A 20,318-nucleotide genomic window follows, 5' to 3' on the forward strand; every position below is an offset into this window, starting at 1 on the left:
AAAAGAAGATTTCACTCACTGTTAAACAAAAAATAAAGCTTGAAAGTGACTGGGGGAATTGGGAGATAGGGAGGGAGTTGTTCTTACCAAGGTTTCTGCATTTCCTTTCCACACTCTATAGAGTCCTACATTTCCCATAGAAACAAGGCTATACCTGTGACTAGGTTTGTCTTTAAAAACTAGAGTTTAAATGACACACACATGCAGACAAATGCAGCATTTTTTTTTTCTTTTTGCTGCTCCTGCCCACCCCCTCCCCCCGTCTTTCATTCTTAACGCAAACAATCAGGGGTTAAACAGGCTTCTGAGGACTCACCTAGACAATTACAAGTGTCATTTTTATTTCTGGGGAAAATTATAGTCCAAATGCCAAGCGACTGACTTCAGAACAAATGTTTAGGGAAACTTTGGTTTGTTCATTACAGACTGCCAACATGTAATTGCCTCTAATCCCAAATTAATACAAATATTCTAAAGGTTGTGATCTGTACCATAAGCTAACAGCAACTGCATTCATGCACGCACAGCCTCCATATGCATTTCTAGCTAAATTATGTACTCCCTAGCATGTTCAAATAGAATTATTATTTTGAGTAGTGTTGCTTAAGTGTTGGTTAATGATTTGACAGAAAACATATGTCTTTAAACACATGTTTTTAGAGGCATGGTATATGCTCGGTTGCAATTTTATATGTCTAGGAATTATCCCTTAGGGAAGTAAATATTGGATTATATGATGGGCATCCATTTAAAACACACACACAGAATTCACTCAAGAGAAACTTGAACTATTGATGACTATAATAATTAACTAACTATCGACTGCTTGGGGTGTGCCAGGAGCATAAAGGAACCTCATTTAATTCCTATACAACATCTCTCTGATCACCACCTTTCACAGATAGAAAAACTAAAGTGGGGTTGGGAAAGGAAGAGACATAATTTGCTGGAACACATCCATTGCACTGTGAAAGATACCTACAAAGATTATGCCCAGTAAAATTTTTGCTCACATGGATATTTACTATCTTATGATAGTTATGTTGACATTATAGAATGGAAAAATTAAGAGTTGTCCTAATTTGTTTTTTAAAAACAAATCAGAAAGATCAAGAATCTCAAACAAGAAAATACGCCTATTTTCTTGGTAGCTGCTATAGCAAAATCTGTGGCCTAGTTAGCATTCCCTTTCTCTTAAATCTGCTCCCGATTTTATGGTATGAAGTACAAATAGATGTATCATTAATAAGAATGGATCAGCTTTCTGAAGGACTTGGCCAGAAGCTTAGCACTCAAATCTTTTAAAGACCTAGCCTTAATGCACTCTCCGGAGCAACAACCCGATTTTCTTTGCATCATCAAGTTCTGAGAGTATATTTTTCACTTGTCTTGCCACCAGTTAGAAAGGTGAAGATGTGTATACATTTTGGTTTTTGTTTCTCCTATTAAATCGGCTCTCAGCTTCAGTTTCCAAACGCTTCACAGAGGTATGGATTGACATTTCTGTCAGAGGACAATTTTTTGCTCTGTAGTTTTCCCCGAGTTAATGGGAAAAAGTTCTACCACTAATCTTTTCAACTCACCTCTGGGGAATTACAAACTAGCAGCAAAAACTGCAAAAGGTTGGGCCAAAATGTGATGTTTTTAAATTACACAAGTCAGAAAGTTGAAATTTTTCACAAAATGGGCTTTCCTCTTTTTTAGGGGGAAAAAAAAGCGCTACTTAGGAGGCCAGATTTAAATTCACTGCTGTAATATAATTTCCAAAGTTAAGTAATCTGGGTTCTGCCAACCCTAACTCCCCTACTAGATCGCTAAAGAAACTGACCCTGTATAGGGCTGAGTCCTACTCCATGCCCGGAACTTTACCTACATTATTCATCACCCCTTCTAAAAACCTCATGAGTCAGTATAATACATTTCCTACATCAGCAAAAATAAGTTCAAGAGGTTAAGTAGCCCAATACGACGTCGTCAGAAGGGCTGGACACAATTCAAACCCCATTCATGCGATGAAAACAAACACAACAGTTCCTAAGGTTTTGTGTGTAAACTTGTTTCACTGCAGCCTTAAAGAAAAAAAAAAAAAAAAAACAAAAACACCAAAAAAACCCCCCAAAAAACCCGGTCAAAAAAATCATTTGAAATACAACCTGAGTACCTGTCAGAAGGGGGTGGGCTAACTAAATTATGGTAGAACAATGCTATGCAATACTATGCAGCTATTTCAAAGAATAAGTTGAAGTTTTATGTGTGTGGACCAGGGGGAATATATCCATAATCAATTTAATTTTCAGATTCTTTTCACTACAATAAGCTACAGGAAGAATACCAAAAGGCAAAAGTTGACTACAAAATGCAATGGAGAGGAGAACAAATACTTAAAAGATTCATTTAATAATCAACTAGCAATGTATGAGTTAATTTCCTATATCTTGGGTACATACAATCACAGTTACAGACATAAACCAAAAATCATACATCCAGATGAACGCTGTCTTAATAAACAACATACAATTTGCCTCTAACATCCTTCCCCACACATGTAGAATGTTGTACCATGTGAATTCTTAGGATGCCATTTAAAGAGCTCATGGCTAGGAATATTTTTTGAAGTTCATATTATACCATTTCAATTAAAAGAGGGTCCCATGACATCGACCGCAGGGAGGGGGCTAAAGTGACCAACCAGCATGCCAGTTTTTCGTGCTCCTCCAGAATCTAAGGCTCCTTCTCCGCTAAAATGCCCCAAGATTTCCCCAGACAGCATCCCATAAAACAAACCTTTCTTGAACCATATCCTCCCCACCCTTTTATCAAAACTACCATTTTCTCTGTGTCCCATTCTCTTTGCCAGACAATTAATGGTCAGCTAACATGAGCTCATTTTTCAAATGGATATTAACAATGTTCATATAAGAACAGTAATTAACATGATATAGCAAATTGTGATGATTATTATAAACACAAACATATACATATGTGCCAAATATTATGCTCATGTATTTGACAGAAGACATCTAGGAACAATGACCAATTTAAGAGACAATTCTAATGGTGATAATCTAATAGGTAATTGGGAAAAAAATATATTCCCAAGTAGGCAGAACTTGTGGTTGAATCTTCACAACTCTATTAACTCTGCCTTCCAAAACACGGCACTGAAAGTCTGACCCTAACCTTCCCTGATGGCCTCAGAGTCTGTCCCACCACTGCCCACGTCCATTCCAGCCATTGCTAGCATGGAAACCATCCTCCTTCTTCTCACCTTAAGAAAACCTCCAGGAGAGAAGACAGTCTGCACCAGTCACCTCTTCCTGCAACCCAGATTCCCCTCCCTATTCCTGCAGCATCTTGTTTTCACCCTTACATTAGCATTTACCACATTTTAGTCACGTGTGTATTAATCTGTCTCCCATGTATATGCATCATGCTTTCTTCACCTCTCTGCATTTCAGTTTCTGGAAACTACTTGAATGTGAGATATTCAGAAATTTTTCTTGAACAAATGTTAAAGGCATAATTCTTGTATGAGGTTCTGACCCTCCACAGGAGAGCTAATGATCTCCACAATATAAGGCCACTGAGGATTGGAACTCAGACTCAGGTTTCTGTTCCCAGTGCCCATAGAGCACGAAGCGTCAGAGACCTTTGATGGATAGTTGTGTTTATACTGATGATGGTTAAGTTCTCCAAAGCCAAGTTGTTGCATTAACACCTTCTGAAATAAATGTCAATTAGCTCTTCACTGGTGGAAGAAACCAACAAATGAGGACGTGTCAGTCCGCTAATTGCAAAGAACTCCCAGGACCGGGGAGTTGATGAGACTGGTCTGCTGGCAAAATCCAATACTTCAAATTTCAAGACTTCAAAAATACCTCCAAACCAACACTCACACAACCAAATGAAAACCACCAATGATTTAAGTGGTGACAAAACATCTGAATCCTGCTTCTTGTCAACGAACCGGGATGCCTGCAAGATGCCTTCTACACCCAGCAATGTTACGCTCAGCTTTCTGTTCGCATCTTTGGTATTGGAGAACCACCAGGAAAAGGAAAGAACTGGTTAATTCTGAGTGGTACCAAATGAGCTGTAATGGAGGTGTTATGAATGTAAGTCAGTGAGGCCTGATGCGGAACAGCAGCATCTGGGCGTGCAGCTTGCAAAGTAATGAGACTGCGAGGATGCGCTGGCACCCGGCTTTGATCTCTTCATCTTGTTCAAGAGCTCTGCTGGGAAACAGAGGTGAGAGGCAGTGACCTCCTTCCCGCGGCCACACGGCACAGAAAACAGGAATGGAGCGAGGATGGATCCCCTTCTTTCCTCTCCTCCTTGCCAACACACCCCCTTCTCAGAACTGATGGTTTCATAGTTGGGGGCCCAGCATAAAGCAGGCTGAGCAAGCTTCTACCATATGAAGTGTCATGTCTGAACATGTCGACAGTAATTGGCAACTCATTTTTCATCCTGAAAGCAGAAACAGGTGCATGCTACCTTCAAAATCCCAATCAGAAACCTCGCTAAATGCGCCTCGCAAATGGGCAGCTTTGAGATCTATGCCTGTCCGGCTGGTGGACTTCAGAGTTTCCATAGAGGGATCTGCCTCCCAAATAAATATTTGTGTAATCTCAGAAGCACAGAGAACAAAACAAAGAGCAAAGGGCAGCGCGCGTGCGTGTGCGCGCGCGCACACTCACACACACACACACACACACACACACACACACACACACACACACACACACGCTCCCAGCGCACAACAGCAGCCCTTAGTCTTTCTTGTGTTAATACAGTAATTGGTAAATAACGGACTTCTTTGTATTATAAGATCCCGCCAAAGCATGTTTAACACACTGAAAAAGGAGCACAAAGCCAGATGTGTCACTGCACAGTGTTTCTCGCCAGCTTCATCCTGAGAGGGTGGCGGGTGACTTTGAAAGGAGCCAGGAGCAAAGACTCCCCTTAAAGAGCACGTCTATCCATTTTCAAGGAATGCAGCTGATGCGCAGCATTTAGACATACGCACTCACAAAAGGAACATGGCAATCTAACTGCTGGCCACCGAACGTGGAAGCACAGGAAACAGCGCCGGGCAGCCATGTGAGCAAACTGGGGGTGCTTGGCGGCACTCGAACATGGGAACATGTGTGCTTTCATTTCAACATGTAGGGAAGGGCCAAGATGCGAGCTTTTACACGTTTTCAAGCATTTGGCCAGGATTCAATACATAGTATGTACAAACTGCTGCCCAAGATTACATTAAAAAGTACCAGAGTTACTGTGCACATGTTTCATTTACAAATACTGCCTTTAAAATCCGTTTATCAAAAATAACTTTCACAACGTAACCAGGCCTATCTACAAGACTTTAGGCTAATGAGAAGGAGAATATAATAGGCAAACCTAATTTAATAAGGCAGGGAAAAAGACTAATTCTTGAAAAAAGAAATAAAGCAAGGATTAATCCTATTTCTGTAGCAATGAAACACACTTGAATGAACAGCCCTGACATTAAGGGATTCAAATTCTAATGAAAAATCTGATTGTGGATAGGATTAGAAGTCATAATTTTCTTAAGACTGTGATTAAACTGAAGAAACTTATTTTACCTAGGACAGTTAGGAGTTGGGTATTCCCAATATTTGGGGCATTTTCTTCTGGTTAAAATTAACAATAAATTTAAGGTGTTTTAAGTATAATTAATATTAAAAAAGCACACAAACGTAAGTGTTCATATTGTAGTAAAATTATATATACCTGTGTAACTGTCACCCAGAAAACAGATACTCTCAATGCCGCAGAAAGCTTGCTGTGCCCCTTTCCAGTCAAGACCCTTCTGTCCCCATCAACCACTTTCTGATTTCCATTAGGATAAACTAATTGTCCCTATTTTGAACTTCATATAAATGGAATCACACAATAGGCTTGTTTTCTGTGGCTCCTCTTTGCTTACCTGTCTCTGAGATGCACCCATGTTGTTACAAGCATCAATAGTTTTTGGTGTGTGTTTTAATTGCTAAACAGGACTCTACTGACTGAATGTCCCACAATTTGTCCATTCTCTTATTGATGGCCATCTGGAGTGTGTCTAGTGTTTGACTGCTATGAATAAAGCTGATATGAACATATGTGTACAAATCTTTTTTTTTTTTTTTTTTTTTAGCACCTTAAGAACACACCCATTTATTATCTCAGAGCTTCCACAAGGCAGCTGGGCCCTCTGCCCAGGGTCTCTCCGGCTACAGGGTGTTGGCAGGAGCTGGGGTCTCATCTGGGCCCAGGGTCTCCTCCCAGGCTCACAGGGCAGAACTCATTTCCTTGAAGGTGTTGATCTCCTGGCACTTTGCTTCTTCAAGGCCAGCAACAGAGAGAGAGTCTGTTGCTCTTGATTGCAAATCTTTTAGTGGATATATATTTTCTCTTCTCTTGGGCAAATACCTAAGGACTGGAACAGCCGGGTCATAGAGCAAATGTATGTTCACATTTATATGAAAGTGACCACGTTTTCCCAAGGCATTTATACCCACACCAGAAAAACACGAGAATGCTGGTTTCTCCGCATCCTTTTGGACAATCATTATTGTCAGTTGTTTTGGGTTTTCACCATTCCAATGGTTTTCATTCACATTTCCCTGATAACTAATGATATTAATAGGGTCTGTTCAAGACTTTTGCCCATTTTTAAACTTTTCTTAAGAGTGTCTTAAGATGAGCAGAACATTGAACGTTATAATGATGATAAGGCCCAAGTTATCAATTCTTACATTTTGTTTGCTTACACTTAAAAAAAATCAAGAGCCAGACCTAGGAATCCTTGATAGACTGAGTCCATGACAGAGATTTGATAATTGCACACTCAAATGAGCAGCGGAAATAGGTTTTAAATACAACTTTTCTGAAAGTCTGGTTTCAATTTTAGTACTTGGTTTTACCACCCAGTTGCATGAATGGACAACCACCACAAACATTTTTTTTTAAATATATTTTATTGATATTTCACAGAGAGGAAGGGAGAGGGATAGAGAGCTAGAAACATCGATGAGAGAGAAACATCGATCAGCTGCCTCCTGCACACCCCCCACTGGGGATGTGCCCGCAACCAAGGTACATGCCCTTGACCGGAATCGAACCTGGGACCCCTCAGTCCCCAGGCCGACGCTCTATCCACTGAGCCAAACCGGTTTCGGCCCACCACAAACATTTATCTATAAGTTAATTACCTGGTTGGAAGCAGGGAGAGGCAATACATTAGGAATAGGTTTATCCAACTGTGGAGTGATAAAACATAAAAAAGATATCACAGTACAGCTGAACCCATACAACTTCCCAGGGATTATCCTAAGAGCTACCATTCCTATGCGTAGATAACTTGACACAGTTTTTTTAACCACATTCAAGACGTAAGATGGTACACTGTGTAAATTTGGTACAGAGAGAGATTAAAAGCCTACCTCCTAGAAGTCTTCTTGGACATCTAAGAATGAGGCGGATCAGTCAGACAATAATTAAGTCTCGTTGGCCTTCCTACAAGCTCCACTGCTTTCTACCTGTAGCCGAATGGCATTTAAAAAGCCAAATAATTTTTTCTCATCTTTGAAAACATCAAAGGAAAATCAAAGAAATTATTTCCTATTGGATCCTTTAAAAAGTAAATGAACTCTATCCAGAATCACCAGGAAGAAAAAACTCAGCAGTCCAAGTTAGAAATATCTTTTAGGAACTAGGAGTTGTGGAGTTAGTTAATTACTCAAATAAGCAAGATTTAATAAATAAATCCCAAATTTTCATGCACCCTAGAACTCAAAATGTTCTCCTTTAAGATATTATAATACAAGAAAAGAAACAAGCTATCATTCTGACAGAGTCTTCATTTATCTAACTAGCAATGTGTAATTAATATTTCATATAACTATGTAGGGTATGCTAGATTCTTAATGGATTGTATTGATTAAGGAAGAAAGTTCAATGCTAATGTTCCTACAGGGGAAAACAGAATGATTTGTTATCTCACAGGGAACAAATCATGAATTCAGGTGCTTATGGCCACAAACCTAAGGGCTGCAACAAGACTGGTTTTGATAATTCACATGTAACTAACGAATAGATTATATTAGGTAAAGAAGATGCCCAGGGCAACCCAAACAACGCCTTGCTGCCCTGGCTGGGACAGAGAATAGAATTCTGGGTCATGCATTTATGACAGGATGTGGTCACTCTGGCTATCCCTGGCAGCTTGAGGTTCCTTCACTGCTGAAGGAATGAGGACATTTCCACGGGGATCCCCTTACCTTGTGACCAAATGCAGATGTTCACATGATGGGTGCAGTGTGTGTTCTTTTTGTGAAACGGACAATACTGTCTATGGCTTACAACCCGGATCCTGCCCTTGTGAGCCCTATATTCCAATCAAAGCTGACAACCTGCCCCACCCCTTCCTGCAGACACCTCTGGATAGAGAGGAATGCTGTGAGGAACAGGTAGGAAGTAGAGAAACGATGCAGATGGAAACCTGACTCCCAAGAGCTGCTCATGTTTCTTAGCATTTACTTCTGCTACCTTAGAGAAAGAATAATATTTAGACTATTAATTTATTGATTTGACCCAAGGACAGAAAATAAAACAAAATAACTAGTCAGATCTGATTAGAAGGGCTCCAATCTTAAAGAGGAAAAAAAAACACCCCACACTAATTGCCTAAAGTTTCTTTTCTTCACAGCACTAACCAGTTATACATGCCTATCATATGCAATACTGTCAAGTACTGGTGAGGCAGGTGGGATGTGGGCACCAGGAAGGTGGCAGCCTACTCTCTACATATGCCCTGATTTACTTGACAAGTGAGGTAGAGAAGGGGTTGCCATGCCATCTAGAACATTCTTGAAATGGCAGCCAGTGTCTTAGAAGTGAATGAAACTACTACTTAAGATCAATTTTTACACCAGGATCAATGACAACTGATTTTTTGTGTTTGTTTTGTAACTTTTAAACCTTCTCAGCTTGCTTGAATGCTCTGAAGAGAGTGGCAGTTACAATTTACATGTTACAGATGAAAGGGACAAGTCAACGATGTAATAAATAACCTGCCAGGAATTGGACTGTTCTAAAGAACAAGGCCATGTTTAAGTTGAATGTGGCGTTGCCATTAGCTTCCTATACAAAGTAGAGTCTTAGCTCCTAAGCACTGCTTTTTCATTTCAGAATTGCAATCTTCCTCCAGCAACACAAAGGACAAACTCTAGAGGGTACCTGAAACTGTAGCAGTTGACATTAGTGAGCTGATGTTCAAAAAACAAAACAACAACAAATAGCCCAAAACTTCTCAATAGGCTATTGTAACCAAGCGTAAGCACAACGGGTATAGGTCTATTTACTTTATCCAGAATTCTGCCTCTCCAATAACTAAGACTCTTACTAAATAATCACGATGTTTACCTGGCTCCAAGGACCATAGGGAATACAATGCCTGCACTGCAGCTGCTATAGTTCCTGCTCGCAGTCTTTCAAATTAAAAAAGGAGGAAGAAAGGCCCAGTACAAATGTAGAATTTAATTAGTAAAAGCCCCAATCCTTGCCCGAAGCCCTGTTCCTCCTGTAATATCACATTCTTTTCTCCTTGTGTAAACTTTTCATTATGAAGGAGACATCTTTATAATGCAATAACTCCAGTTATAATGTAACTGCTGGTAACATAACTCCTGCATTAGAAAAGGCAGCATGTTCAAGTAATGTTGTTTTAATACAATTTGTGTTCAGCAGAAACCAAGTCAACTTGGTCATTTAGAATCTGATCAATGTGAATTAGTGTCTTACTGAGATAAACCATTTGATCATTTAGAAGCTGATCAATGAAAATCAGAGATAAAACATTTATCATGTGCATTTGGTATACCATAGCCATTCACGCAGCATAAAGTAGTTTATAAGTAGACATCAATAAGTGTTAGAGATGATGTGCAGGGTACCTGTCAGCTACAGATACAAATACATGTACAACAGTATATAATTTTCATCCTTTTGATAAGCCAAGATATTCAATAAGGCAGCTGGAGTCACTGAAAAATTGCAGGAGCTCAACTTTGGAGAAACTGGAGAGAGAAGCACAGTGAGTCCGAAAAGCTCAAACTTTTGAAATAAGTTTTAATTAAAAGTTTAAGCATAAAGGTAAGTAACATAAATTTACTTGCCTAAACTTCTAGAAGAGTTCTGAGACTATTAATCAGAGCAAACTTTGTACTTGCAGTACAATTAGTCCTATTAATCTAATATTTTCAAACTGAAATCACTTTGACATGCAGGCACGCTGGCTTATGCATATAACAGAATTATAAATTTGCCAGTCAAAAGCTTATTTAATTATTTTACAGCCAATTAAGCAGGATCTTTAAACACCTTTGCTTAAAATTGTCCATGATCCACATGTGTAATTATAGAGAACATGAGAAACACCTGCTGATACCATTGGTGTGTCACTCTCAGCTTCACTAATTCATTTGTAGTACAGTTAGCCCTCGAATAATGGCACTTTCTTCACAGTCTTTTTGTTATAATAATGAGAAAAAAAAATCGATTCCTGGTCGGAGCCACTGTCTGTGTGGAGTTTGTACCTTCTCCCCATGTCCATGTGGGTTTTCTCTGGGGACTCTGGTTTCTTCCCACACCCTTGAGATGTGCATGTGAGGTTCACTGGGACGAGTGTGAGTCACTGGGGGTGGGGAAAGTGAGTGCCCGTGCATGGAAGAGCATCCCATCCAGGGCTGGGTCCCCATCTGCACTCTGAGCTGCCAGGATGGCCTCCACAACCCTGAACTGGTATCAACACGTTGGAAAATCATGTGTTTTATTCACCTTTCTTAAATGCACAGGTCACATTTATTTGAAATGTTTAATATTAGAAGTGTTTGGGGTCTTTAGAAGGTTAGTTTTGTTTTTAGTTTTAGAAGTTTGGTGACCAGAAATATGCCAAAGGAACTTAACTCTCATTTTTATCAATTAGCCCAGTGGTCAGCAAACTGCAGCTCGCGAGGCACATGCGGCTCTTTGGCCCCTTGAGTGTGGCTCTTCCACAAAATACCACGGCCTGGGCGAGTCTATTTTGAAGAAGTGGCGTTAGAAGAAGTTTAAAAAATTTGGCTCTCAAAAGAAATTTCAATCGTTGTACTGTTGATATTTGGCTCTGTTGACTAATGAGTTTGCCGACCACTGAATTAGCCTATGGTAAAATTGGTTTTGTTATACAGTATTTCGCTTAAAGTCTGAGGATGCTAAGTGAGGAGTTACTGCACAGCTATTACAATCACACACCCAAAAGAGAAACAAAACAGTACTGCCAAACGAAACTGTAGTAAAACCAAGGAATTTTACAGTTTAAGGAAAACTTTTGAATGTATATAATATTTACAAAAGCCATTTTATCTGTAGGAGTTTTGCATAGATTCCTCAGATACTCTAAAATGCCTAAACTTCTTCCACAGGGTAATTAATCTTTTAAGACCTTATAAGGATAACCTAGAACGTACAATTTTGTCAGGTTTCGACCATTTCGTTCGAGGATGAACGTGAAAGTGCCTTCTATAATCTGGCACACAGGAATGTCCCCAGCCTTCCACCTACGATTTCATAGAACTACACTGCTTTCCAAGCGCTTCATCCTTTGGAGAAATGGAAGCCACGTGGAAACATGTACTTCTAATGAAAGCACCGTGCCACTTACCATAATGTATTTTCTTTCCTTTCTGAAAGGTAGAAACTGGCCTAAAGAACAGCATGGGAATGAATATAAATTGTCTCTACAACGCTTTTCATTTGTTTGATATTACATTGTCTTCACAAGTTTTACACTGCCTTAAAATATTTCACACTTCTGCCCTGACTGGTTTGGCTCAGTGGAGAGCGTCGGCCTGCAGACTGAAGGGTCCCAGGTTCGATTTCGGTCAAGGGCATGTACCTTGGTTGTGGGCACATCCCCATAGAGGGTGTGCAGGAGGCAGCTGATCGATGTTTCTCTCTCATAGATGTTTCTAGTTCTCTATCCCTCTCCCTTCCTCTCTGTAAAAAAATCAATAAAATATATTTAAAAAATATTCCACACTCCTTTGATATTGCCTTATATTTACTTAATATTGGTTTTATAAATTTTTAATTTTAGCAATTTTGTACAGCTCTACATGAAAATATTTTGTAATTTGATTTCATTACTAACTTTCAGTACTTGGCAGCCATAACTTAGAGAATGTTGTTTAATATTGTTTGCTTGCATGTTAACAACAAAACCTTTGGAGGACCCACAAAATCATGACATGGAACACATTTCTGAGGCACCTGAACATCAAAGCAAGTGCTTTGGCAATACTTATGTACTGCCTGTGATGCCCTGGGCCTGTTTCAACAAGAAAACCTGTAAATATCAGTGCTACATGCTCTAAATATATAAATTCATGCATGTTTCCAAGCCCTCTGGTCACCAACTACGGCATTTGATGCCTCAATAATAACTTGTGGCATGGCACACCTGCAATGCACCTTACAATATTCAAGCAAGGTTTTTGCTCTGAGACAGAATAAAACTCTTCAATAAAAAATTTTAAAAATTGCATGTATGTAACACTGGTGACAACACTGCCTGTTGCAGGCGTGGTGCTGGCTCTACTCCAACTGGAGATCGGGTTTTGAGGCTGCCCAGGAAGCAGGCCCGGGCACTGTCCATCCTGCTGTGACACATGCCTCACAGTGCCATCCTGTCACGAGTGCTGCAGGTGCTTCACCCCCTGGACTGTGAGCTCCCTAAGGATGAGAACTCTTTCTAATGCTGTGTTGTTGTTGTTTCAGGGGAAGAAGGGGTGAGCCAACACCTTCTTGATTTTGTTTGGAAACAAATACAGAAATTTCTCCTATGGTGCATAGTTTCATAAGTTGCGTTGGCTACAATGAAATAATATTATAACTAAATAGCCTATCTAATAAAAGAGTAATATGCAAATTGACCGTACCTCTGCTACACCCACAAGCCTCGCCCACCAGCCAATCAGGAGCGAGTATGCAAATTAACCCTAACCAAGATGGCTACGGCCACGGAGAGAGCAGGAGGGAGGCTTGGGTTTCCCCGGCAATGGAGGAAGCCAAGCTTTCCGCACACCCTGGCCGGCCAAGCCCTCCACTCAATGCTACAAAGTTTCAATTATAGAAGATAAATAATCCCAACAGAAATGGCTGCCGCCATGGAGTGAGCAGAAGGCTTGGCTCTGCTACAGGCTACAAAGTTTCAATTGTAGAAAATAAATAAATCCCAGATACCAGGTCCTCTGCTTGGGTTGCCAGGGGGCATGACCAGCCTGCAAACCACCACAGGCCCCTTGCCCAGGCCGCCCCACACCGCAAGGGAACCTCCACCCTGATCCGGGATACCCTTCAGGGCAAACCAGCTGGCTCCCACCCATGCACCAGGCCTCTGTCCTACCTAATAAAAGAGTAATATGCAGATTGACCATCACTCCAACACACAAGATGGCTGCCCCCATGTGGTCAAAGATCCTGCCCCCATGTGGACACAAGATGGCCACCACAAGATGGCCAGCAAGGGAGGGCAGTTGGGGGGACCAGGACTGCAAGGGAGGGCAGTTGTAGGCGAGCAAGCCTGCAGGGGAGGGCAGTTAGGGGTGACCAGGCCTGCAGGGGAGGGCAGTTGGGGGGGACCAGGCCTGCAGGGGAGGGCAGTTAGGAGTGACCAGGCCTGCAGGGGAGGGCAGTTAGGGGAAAACAGGCTGGCAGGGGAGCAGTTAGGCATCAATCAGACTGGCAGGGGAGCGGTTAGGGGGTGATCAGGCTGGCAGGCAGATGTGGTTAGGGGCAATCAGGAAGGCAGGCAGGTGAGCAGTTGGGAGCCAGCAGTCCTGGATTGTGAGAGGGATCCCAGACTGGAGAGGGTGCAGGCTGGGCTGAGGGACAAACCCTACCCCCGTGCACGAATTTCGTGCACTGGGCCTCTAGTTATCCTATAATATGTAATATAATAATAAAAATAATCAAATCTAATATTTATTGGGCATTTACCTTGTACAAGACCTGTGCTAAGCACTATCAATGCAACATTATTATGACATTTATTTATTAATCACCTATAAGGTAGAAAACAAGGATTAATACAGAATATAATTTTCAACAGGTGAGCTATAACCTGATACCATCACCATAACTAGTAACTAGCATGTAAGTTGCTCTAATTAACAGATAATAACAAAGGATGGTAAAGATGATGTGAAGTGCTAATAATGACTATTCTGGTTGGATTAGGAAAAGAAAAGGTTATCTGTTGAATAAAAATTAGATGTAAAATATGCTGGATTTGCTCAGTAATTTGAGTCTTATAAGAGAAAATTTTAAAGCTACTGTGGGCAAAAAGTTCTTGCAGGCAAATAAACAGCACAGATTCTTTATCTCCAAATTGTTTAATTCCCCCTGGGAAAAAAAGGTAAATATTAGGGATGTAATTAGCCCATCACAGCAGACCTAACTTTGTGTCTGTAAAAAGTTCTGTTTAAACTCCGCCTTCCTCTTGCTCCCGCTGGTGAACTCTACGTTCCCTGCTAGCAAGGCCTCCTGTCTCCTCGCAGCTGTGCATTCAGAACTCGGCAGAGGATGAGCCACACAGGAGCTCTAAGAAGGAATGAGGTTTTGATAAAGTAGGAAAAAAATCCCCTTAAATCTACAGTGTTTCAATGGTTTACTGCCAAAACTATAAACTGAGGGCCTGAGTGTGAGTTAATATTTAAGCATCCCTAAAATAACCCCATTAGCTCTCATGGCAGGATACATCAATGTGACTGAGGTTCACCATGCACAGCCTCAAATGCTCTCAGCTTTTTTTCATTACAGAGATTTTGTGTGACCCCCTATCAGGTGTATAACATCACCCTTATAGTTGCAATTTAAAAAACTTCCAACTCCTGTAACCACGATGCACCCAAATGAATCCCTTCATCAGAAAAAAATGAACTAACTCCTCCTCAGAGTCCTTCCGAGCTCGCCCCTCAGAGGAACTGCTGCAGTCATGCAATGGACGGACTCCAGTACACTGCCCTGTGAAAGACTGACCTTGTCGCGGTGATCCGAGGTGATTATCTGAGATGGCCAAGTTTCTGAGGAGAAACAAAGTTCCCTGAACAAACTCTGTGCCTTCGAAGAGCACAGTTACATCTTTTACAGCCCAAGCACCACCACTTCCTAGCTGTGAGCTAATGAAATCACTGCAAATCAAAATACAATATTCTAGGAAGCTCAGTCTAGCAGGTAGAAGCTGGAAAAACAATTATATAATGAAAGCTACTCTGCAAAACTAGCTCTTAAAAGTCTTTCACAGTATTTAAAATGTGAGTTTTTGTTTGTATTAGAGTTAGCCAACTGCAAAGTCTGAGGGTACGGTCCCCAACTGTTCTGACTTTTTTAAAAAATACATTTTTTTTTTTTTTATTGATTCCAGAGAGTAAGGGAGAGGGAGAGAGAGAAACATCAATGATGAGAGAGAAGGGATTGAGCCCGCAACCTGGGCATGTGCCCTTGACCAGAATTGAACCTTGGACCCTTCAGTCCTAAGGCCGACACTCTATCCACTGAGACAAACCAGCCAGGGCTGTTCTCACTTCTTACATCATCAGCAACTTCAAGGGGTTCCCCAAACCACCCTAACCTTCTCGCTAAGAGGATTCACAGATCTCACAGGAAGCCATTGAACGCACAGTTATGACTTATGGAAAATGATACAGAGAAACAACCAAGGGAAGAGATACATAGGACAGAGTCTGGGAGAGTTCCAAATGCAGTTTCCATTCTCCCAAAGAGGCGCTATCTTCCTGGTGTGGATGCCTGACAATATGCAGAATAGCTTCAGCAAGAGAAGCTCAACTACCCTTCACTGTCCTTTCATTTGGGCCTCTTTAACATAGGCTTACTAAATTGACTACCCCCATGATTGAATTCAGGCTCCAGCATCAATTCCCCAGAGGCCAGGCTGACAGCACATGGCCTGAGGGGCCCATCAGGACTAAGAAGACACTTTTATCACTTGGGAAATTCCAAGGTTTTACAGGTTACCTCCAGGAGCTGGGTACTAAGACCTTCTTTGGAAAAGGTTAAATTCTTCACTACACCAGATGAGAGTAGGATATAATCCTATCTAATAAAAGAGTAATATGCAAATTAACCATCACTCAGCTATGCCCACCAGCCACACCCACAAGCCAATCAGGAGCGAACATGCAAATAAACCCAACAAAGATGGCTACCGCCACAGAGAGCAGGAGGGAGGCTTGGGTTTCCCTGGCAATGGTAGAAGCCAAGCTTTCCGCCTGTGCTTGCTGGCCTAGGCCTCCACTAAAGGCTACGAAGTTTCAATGATAGAAGATACATAAATCCCAACAAAAATGGCGGCAGCCACGGAGCTGGAAAGAGCAGGAGGCTAGGGTTGCCCGCGGCGATGGAGGAAGCCAAGCTTCTGCAGCCCTGGCCGGCCCAGGCCTTTGCTCCAGGCTACAAAGTTTCAATTGTAGAAGATAAGTAAACCCCTGATCCCAGGGCCTCTGCTTGGGTCGCCAGGTGGCGTGGCCGGCCTGCAAACCACCACAGGCCCCTTGCCCAGGCCACCCCACACCCCAAGGGAACCCCCACCCTGATCCAGGGCACCCTTCAGGGCAAACCAGCTGGCCCCCACCCATGCACCAGGCCTCTATCCTATCTAATAAAAGAGTAATATGCAGATTTACCATCACTCCAACACACAAGATGGCTGCCCCCATGTGGTCAAAGATCCTGCCCCCATGTGGACACAAGATGGCCACCACAAGATGGCCAGCAAGGGAGGGCAGTTGGGGGGACCAGGACTGCAAGGGAGGGCAGTTGTAGGCGAGCAAGGCTGCAGGGGAGGGCAGTTAGGGGTGACCAAGCCAGCAGAGGAGGGAAGTTGGGGGTGACCAGGCCTGCAGGGAAAGGCAGTTGGGAGGGACCCAGGCCTGCAGGGGAGAGCAGCTGGGGGGGACCAGGCCTGCAGGGGAGGGCAGTTAGGGGTGACCAGGCCTGCAGGGGAGGGCAGTTGGGGGTGACCAGGCCTGCAGGGAAAGGCAGTTGGGAGGGACCCAGGCCTGCAGGGGAGAGCAGCTGGGGGGGACCAGGCCTGCAGGGGAGGGCAGTTAGGGGTGACCAGGCCTGCAGGGGAGGGCAGTTGGGGGGGACCAGGCCTGCAGGGGAAGGCAATTAGGGGAAAACAGGCTGGCAGGGGAGCAGTTAGGCATCAATCAGACTGGCAGGGGAGCGGTTAGGGGGTGATCAGGCTGGCAGGCAGATGTGGTTAGGGGCAATCAGGAAGGCAGGCAGGTGAGCAGTTGGGAGCCAGCAGTCCTGGATTGTGAGAGGGATCCCAGACTAGAGAGGGTGCAGGCTGGGCTGAGGGACACCGCCCCCCCCTCCCTGCGTGCACGAATTTCGTGCACCGGGCCTCTAGTAAAGAATAATCTGTTACAAAGATAAGAGAGAGAATGCTGCTGAGGCTCTGCTTAAAACTAAGTCTAACCTACAGACCCATGTTGTCTTGGAGAAGGTAAGTCCTCGTGACATTATTTTTGTGTGCCGTGCAGCTTTTCATTCTCCAGGCTAAATGACATGGGAGAAGAGTGTCTTCTCACCTAAAACCAGTTTTACTTCTCTCTCTAGAAAATCCAGCTTCTACCAATCTTCACATCTGCTAGACTCACCTTTGCCCCTTCTCTCCAGGTGAATGAACTGAACTGTGTCCCCTTCCTCTCAATTCATATATTGAAGTCCTGATGCATGGTATGCTAAAAAGCATATTTAGATGAAGGTCATTAAGTTAAAATGAAGTCAATGAATCCTAATCAAATGGGATTTATAAAAAGAGAGGGCGATTAGGAGACGGATGCAGAGAGGGAAGACCATGTGAAGACAGAGCGGAAACAGCCATCTACCTGCCAAGGAGAGAAGCCTCAGAACAAACCAACCTGCTGGCACCTTGACCTTGAAATTCTACCCCCAGAACTGTGAGGAAGTAAACTCCATTGTTTAAGCCACTCAGTCTGCAGTACTTGGCTATGGTAGCCCTAGCAAACTCACCAATCAATCACTGATTCATGTCTAATCTTTCAATGATTTTTTTGCATCAGTCTCTTCTCTTTCACTTATAGAGACCTCTCATCTAGTACTTCCGGTTCTTGTTTCTCATGCCTCCAATCAAAGCTCACATTCACTAATATTCCTAAAAAAGCACAGATATCAAAGTACTCACCTGGTCAAAGACTTCTTGCTACAGGAAAACCCACTTCTTAGCCCAACAGCTAATGAATGACCTTGTCAACCTTTCCAACTTTATTTTGTGAGGATCTTATCTAAGATCCCCATCAACTGTAGAGCATGATTTTTCTTCTGAATACCTTTCCTTTCCACCAAAACTCTTCTTCAAGCCTCATCTAAAACATCTTCTTTATAATTATTTCCTAGATCATCCTAGTCAGAAGTGATTTCCTTTGATTTATCTCAAGTTTTTGTTATTTGTATACCTTATATCTTGTAATGAAGAAACAGCCAGGGCACCAAGTCAAAGGTTCTCATAGTATTGAGACAAAAAGGTTAAAAATGTAGCTTTATTATTAGGGAGGAAGATAAAATCATAAAAATACCTATATAGTGTACCTTCTAAAATCAAGTCTACATGCAATTCTATGTCTAAATTCTTAAGATAGCACATTAACACTTTAAGAGTGAGATTTATGTGCCATTCTTAGAAGGTCTCTCCCTCTGGCCCCTAAATAATTTACTAATGAAGAATGGAGGTTTTTGAGTATTTAAATATACCTCAAACCATCTTTAAAAAACATTTTAATCAATATTAAAATAACACTAATATCCATTATCACACAAATTACATGATAGCAAAAAGTAATAATGTTCACCTTGGGGTTTAATCATTTTATCAAATGCTCAGAAACATGCGTAAGGAAGGAGGTCAGAGCCCAATGCCATCTTTCAACTAAACCTGTCACAACACCTTTTTTTTTGCGTTGCTACCAACAGGTTACACAATAGCACTATTTATACAATTGGGAAAATTCTGAATGATGCCTTCTTACTTAATGTGAGACATGGCAGCAGAGGAAAAGTACAGAGCTATGGGTCACAGACACTTTGATCCATCAATTACAGAACCTTAATAGAGGTAGCAATTTAACATCACCTTCATAATCAAGGGTAAGGTGAAGTCTGTGATTTAAATGCTTTCAAGGTACATGTGAAGAAATGAAACAGCTTAAACATGAGAAAAGGGGATACCCCAATTTGGACATGCCCATCATTTTATTATGCAAAAGTGAATGGTTTCTATGTTTTTATTAAAAGACATGGCAATTTAATACACCTTTATTAACAAGGGTAGCCTATCATATATCTTTGCAAATGAAAATTCTATTACTATTGCTTTCTATTTCCCCTTAGTTCATAAAATCGAGTTGTAACAAGCTTTCATCAAATGCCTTATCCTTGCATTTGAATTCTACTATAGCAGATAACAGTGGTCCATCTCAACCCACCTACTTCCAAGTTATCCAGAGGGCTATACACCAAACAATCTCCTGTTCAAAAAGCAATGAAGTTGTCCTTTCATCTTGTCAATAAGAGTAATTATAATACTTTTAAAAACTTACTTGAACTTTGCTTCCACCTCCTCAGCAGCTTTCTGATATTGTTCAGTGGTGACTTTGTAGAACTCTGAGCTCTGTGGATAAAGATTGATAGCAGTTTTCACTTTCCAAGAGGACAAAACGTGTGCAAGATGTACAATGGCAAAAAATACATGAGCTCTTGCTTCAGCCACTCAAGCAGTAGGAGAAAGACTTCTTGCACAAGTGGAATGGATTCTTATAAAATTTCATGTACCAGTATCCAGTTGTGGGTATCTAGGTTGAAATTACAGAGTAAACTCGCATAATTATAATTCATCATTATTTGATCCCTCTGATAAAACTCCTAACATAGGTTTGAAGGATTATTTAGATCTCCCTTATTTGGAATCGATCACTATAAGATTAAAAGATGCTTGAGACTGAATAATGAAATTCACGCCTATCATATTGACCTATTATTCCAGTGTCCCACCTGGGATATTAAAGATCATTTCCTTTTACACTGTATTTGTGACTTCAAGATGGATTCTCTATGGAGTAGAATGTGTTCAATTACCTCCAGGTGACCACAAGAGCATCAACATTTATAACAAATTAATCAGTAAGAATGAAGGGATGGATTGACATAATTTTTATACCAAA

General features: G+C 41.7%; 1 protein-coding gene across 4 annotated transcripts in view; it reads right to left on the minus strand.

Moving 5' to 3' along the window:
- Nucleotides 1-20,318, minus strand: part of CHCHD3 (coiled-coil-helix-coiled-coil-helix domain containing 3) — a 286,849-nt gene that overhangs the window by 40,683 nt on the left and 225,848 nt on the right. For all 4 annotated transcript variants that reach the window (XM_080663334.1, XM_080663336.1, XM_080663335.1 and 1 more), the window contains one exon: nt 19,698-19,768. In XM_080663334.1, coding sequence (XP_080519460.1) covers nt 19,698-19,768 — 71 coding nt within the window. The remainder of the gene's footprint in view (nt 1-19,697; nt 19,769-20,318) is intronic.

Source organism: Plecotus auritus, assembly GCF_963455305.1.
Source record: "Plecotus auritus genome assembly, chromosome: 4".
In the NCBI taxonomy this organism is placed as follows: domain Eukaryota; kingdom Metazoa; phylum Chordata; class Mammalia; order Chiroptera; family Vespertilionidae; genus Plecotus; species Plecotus auritus.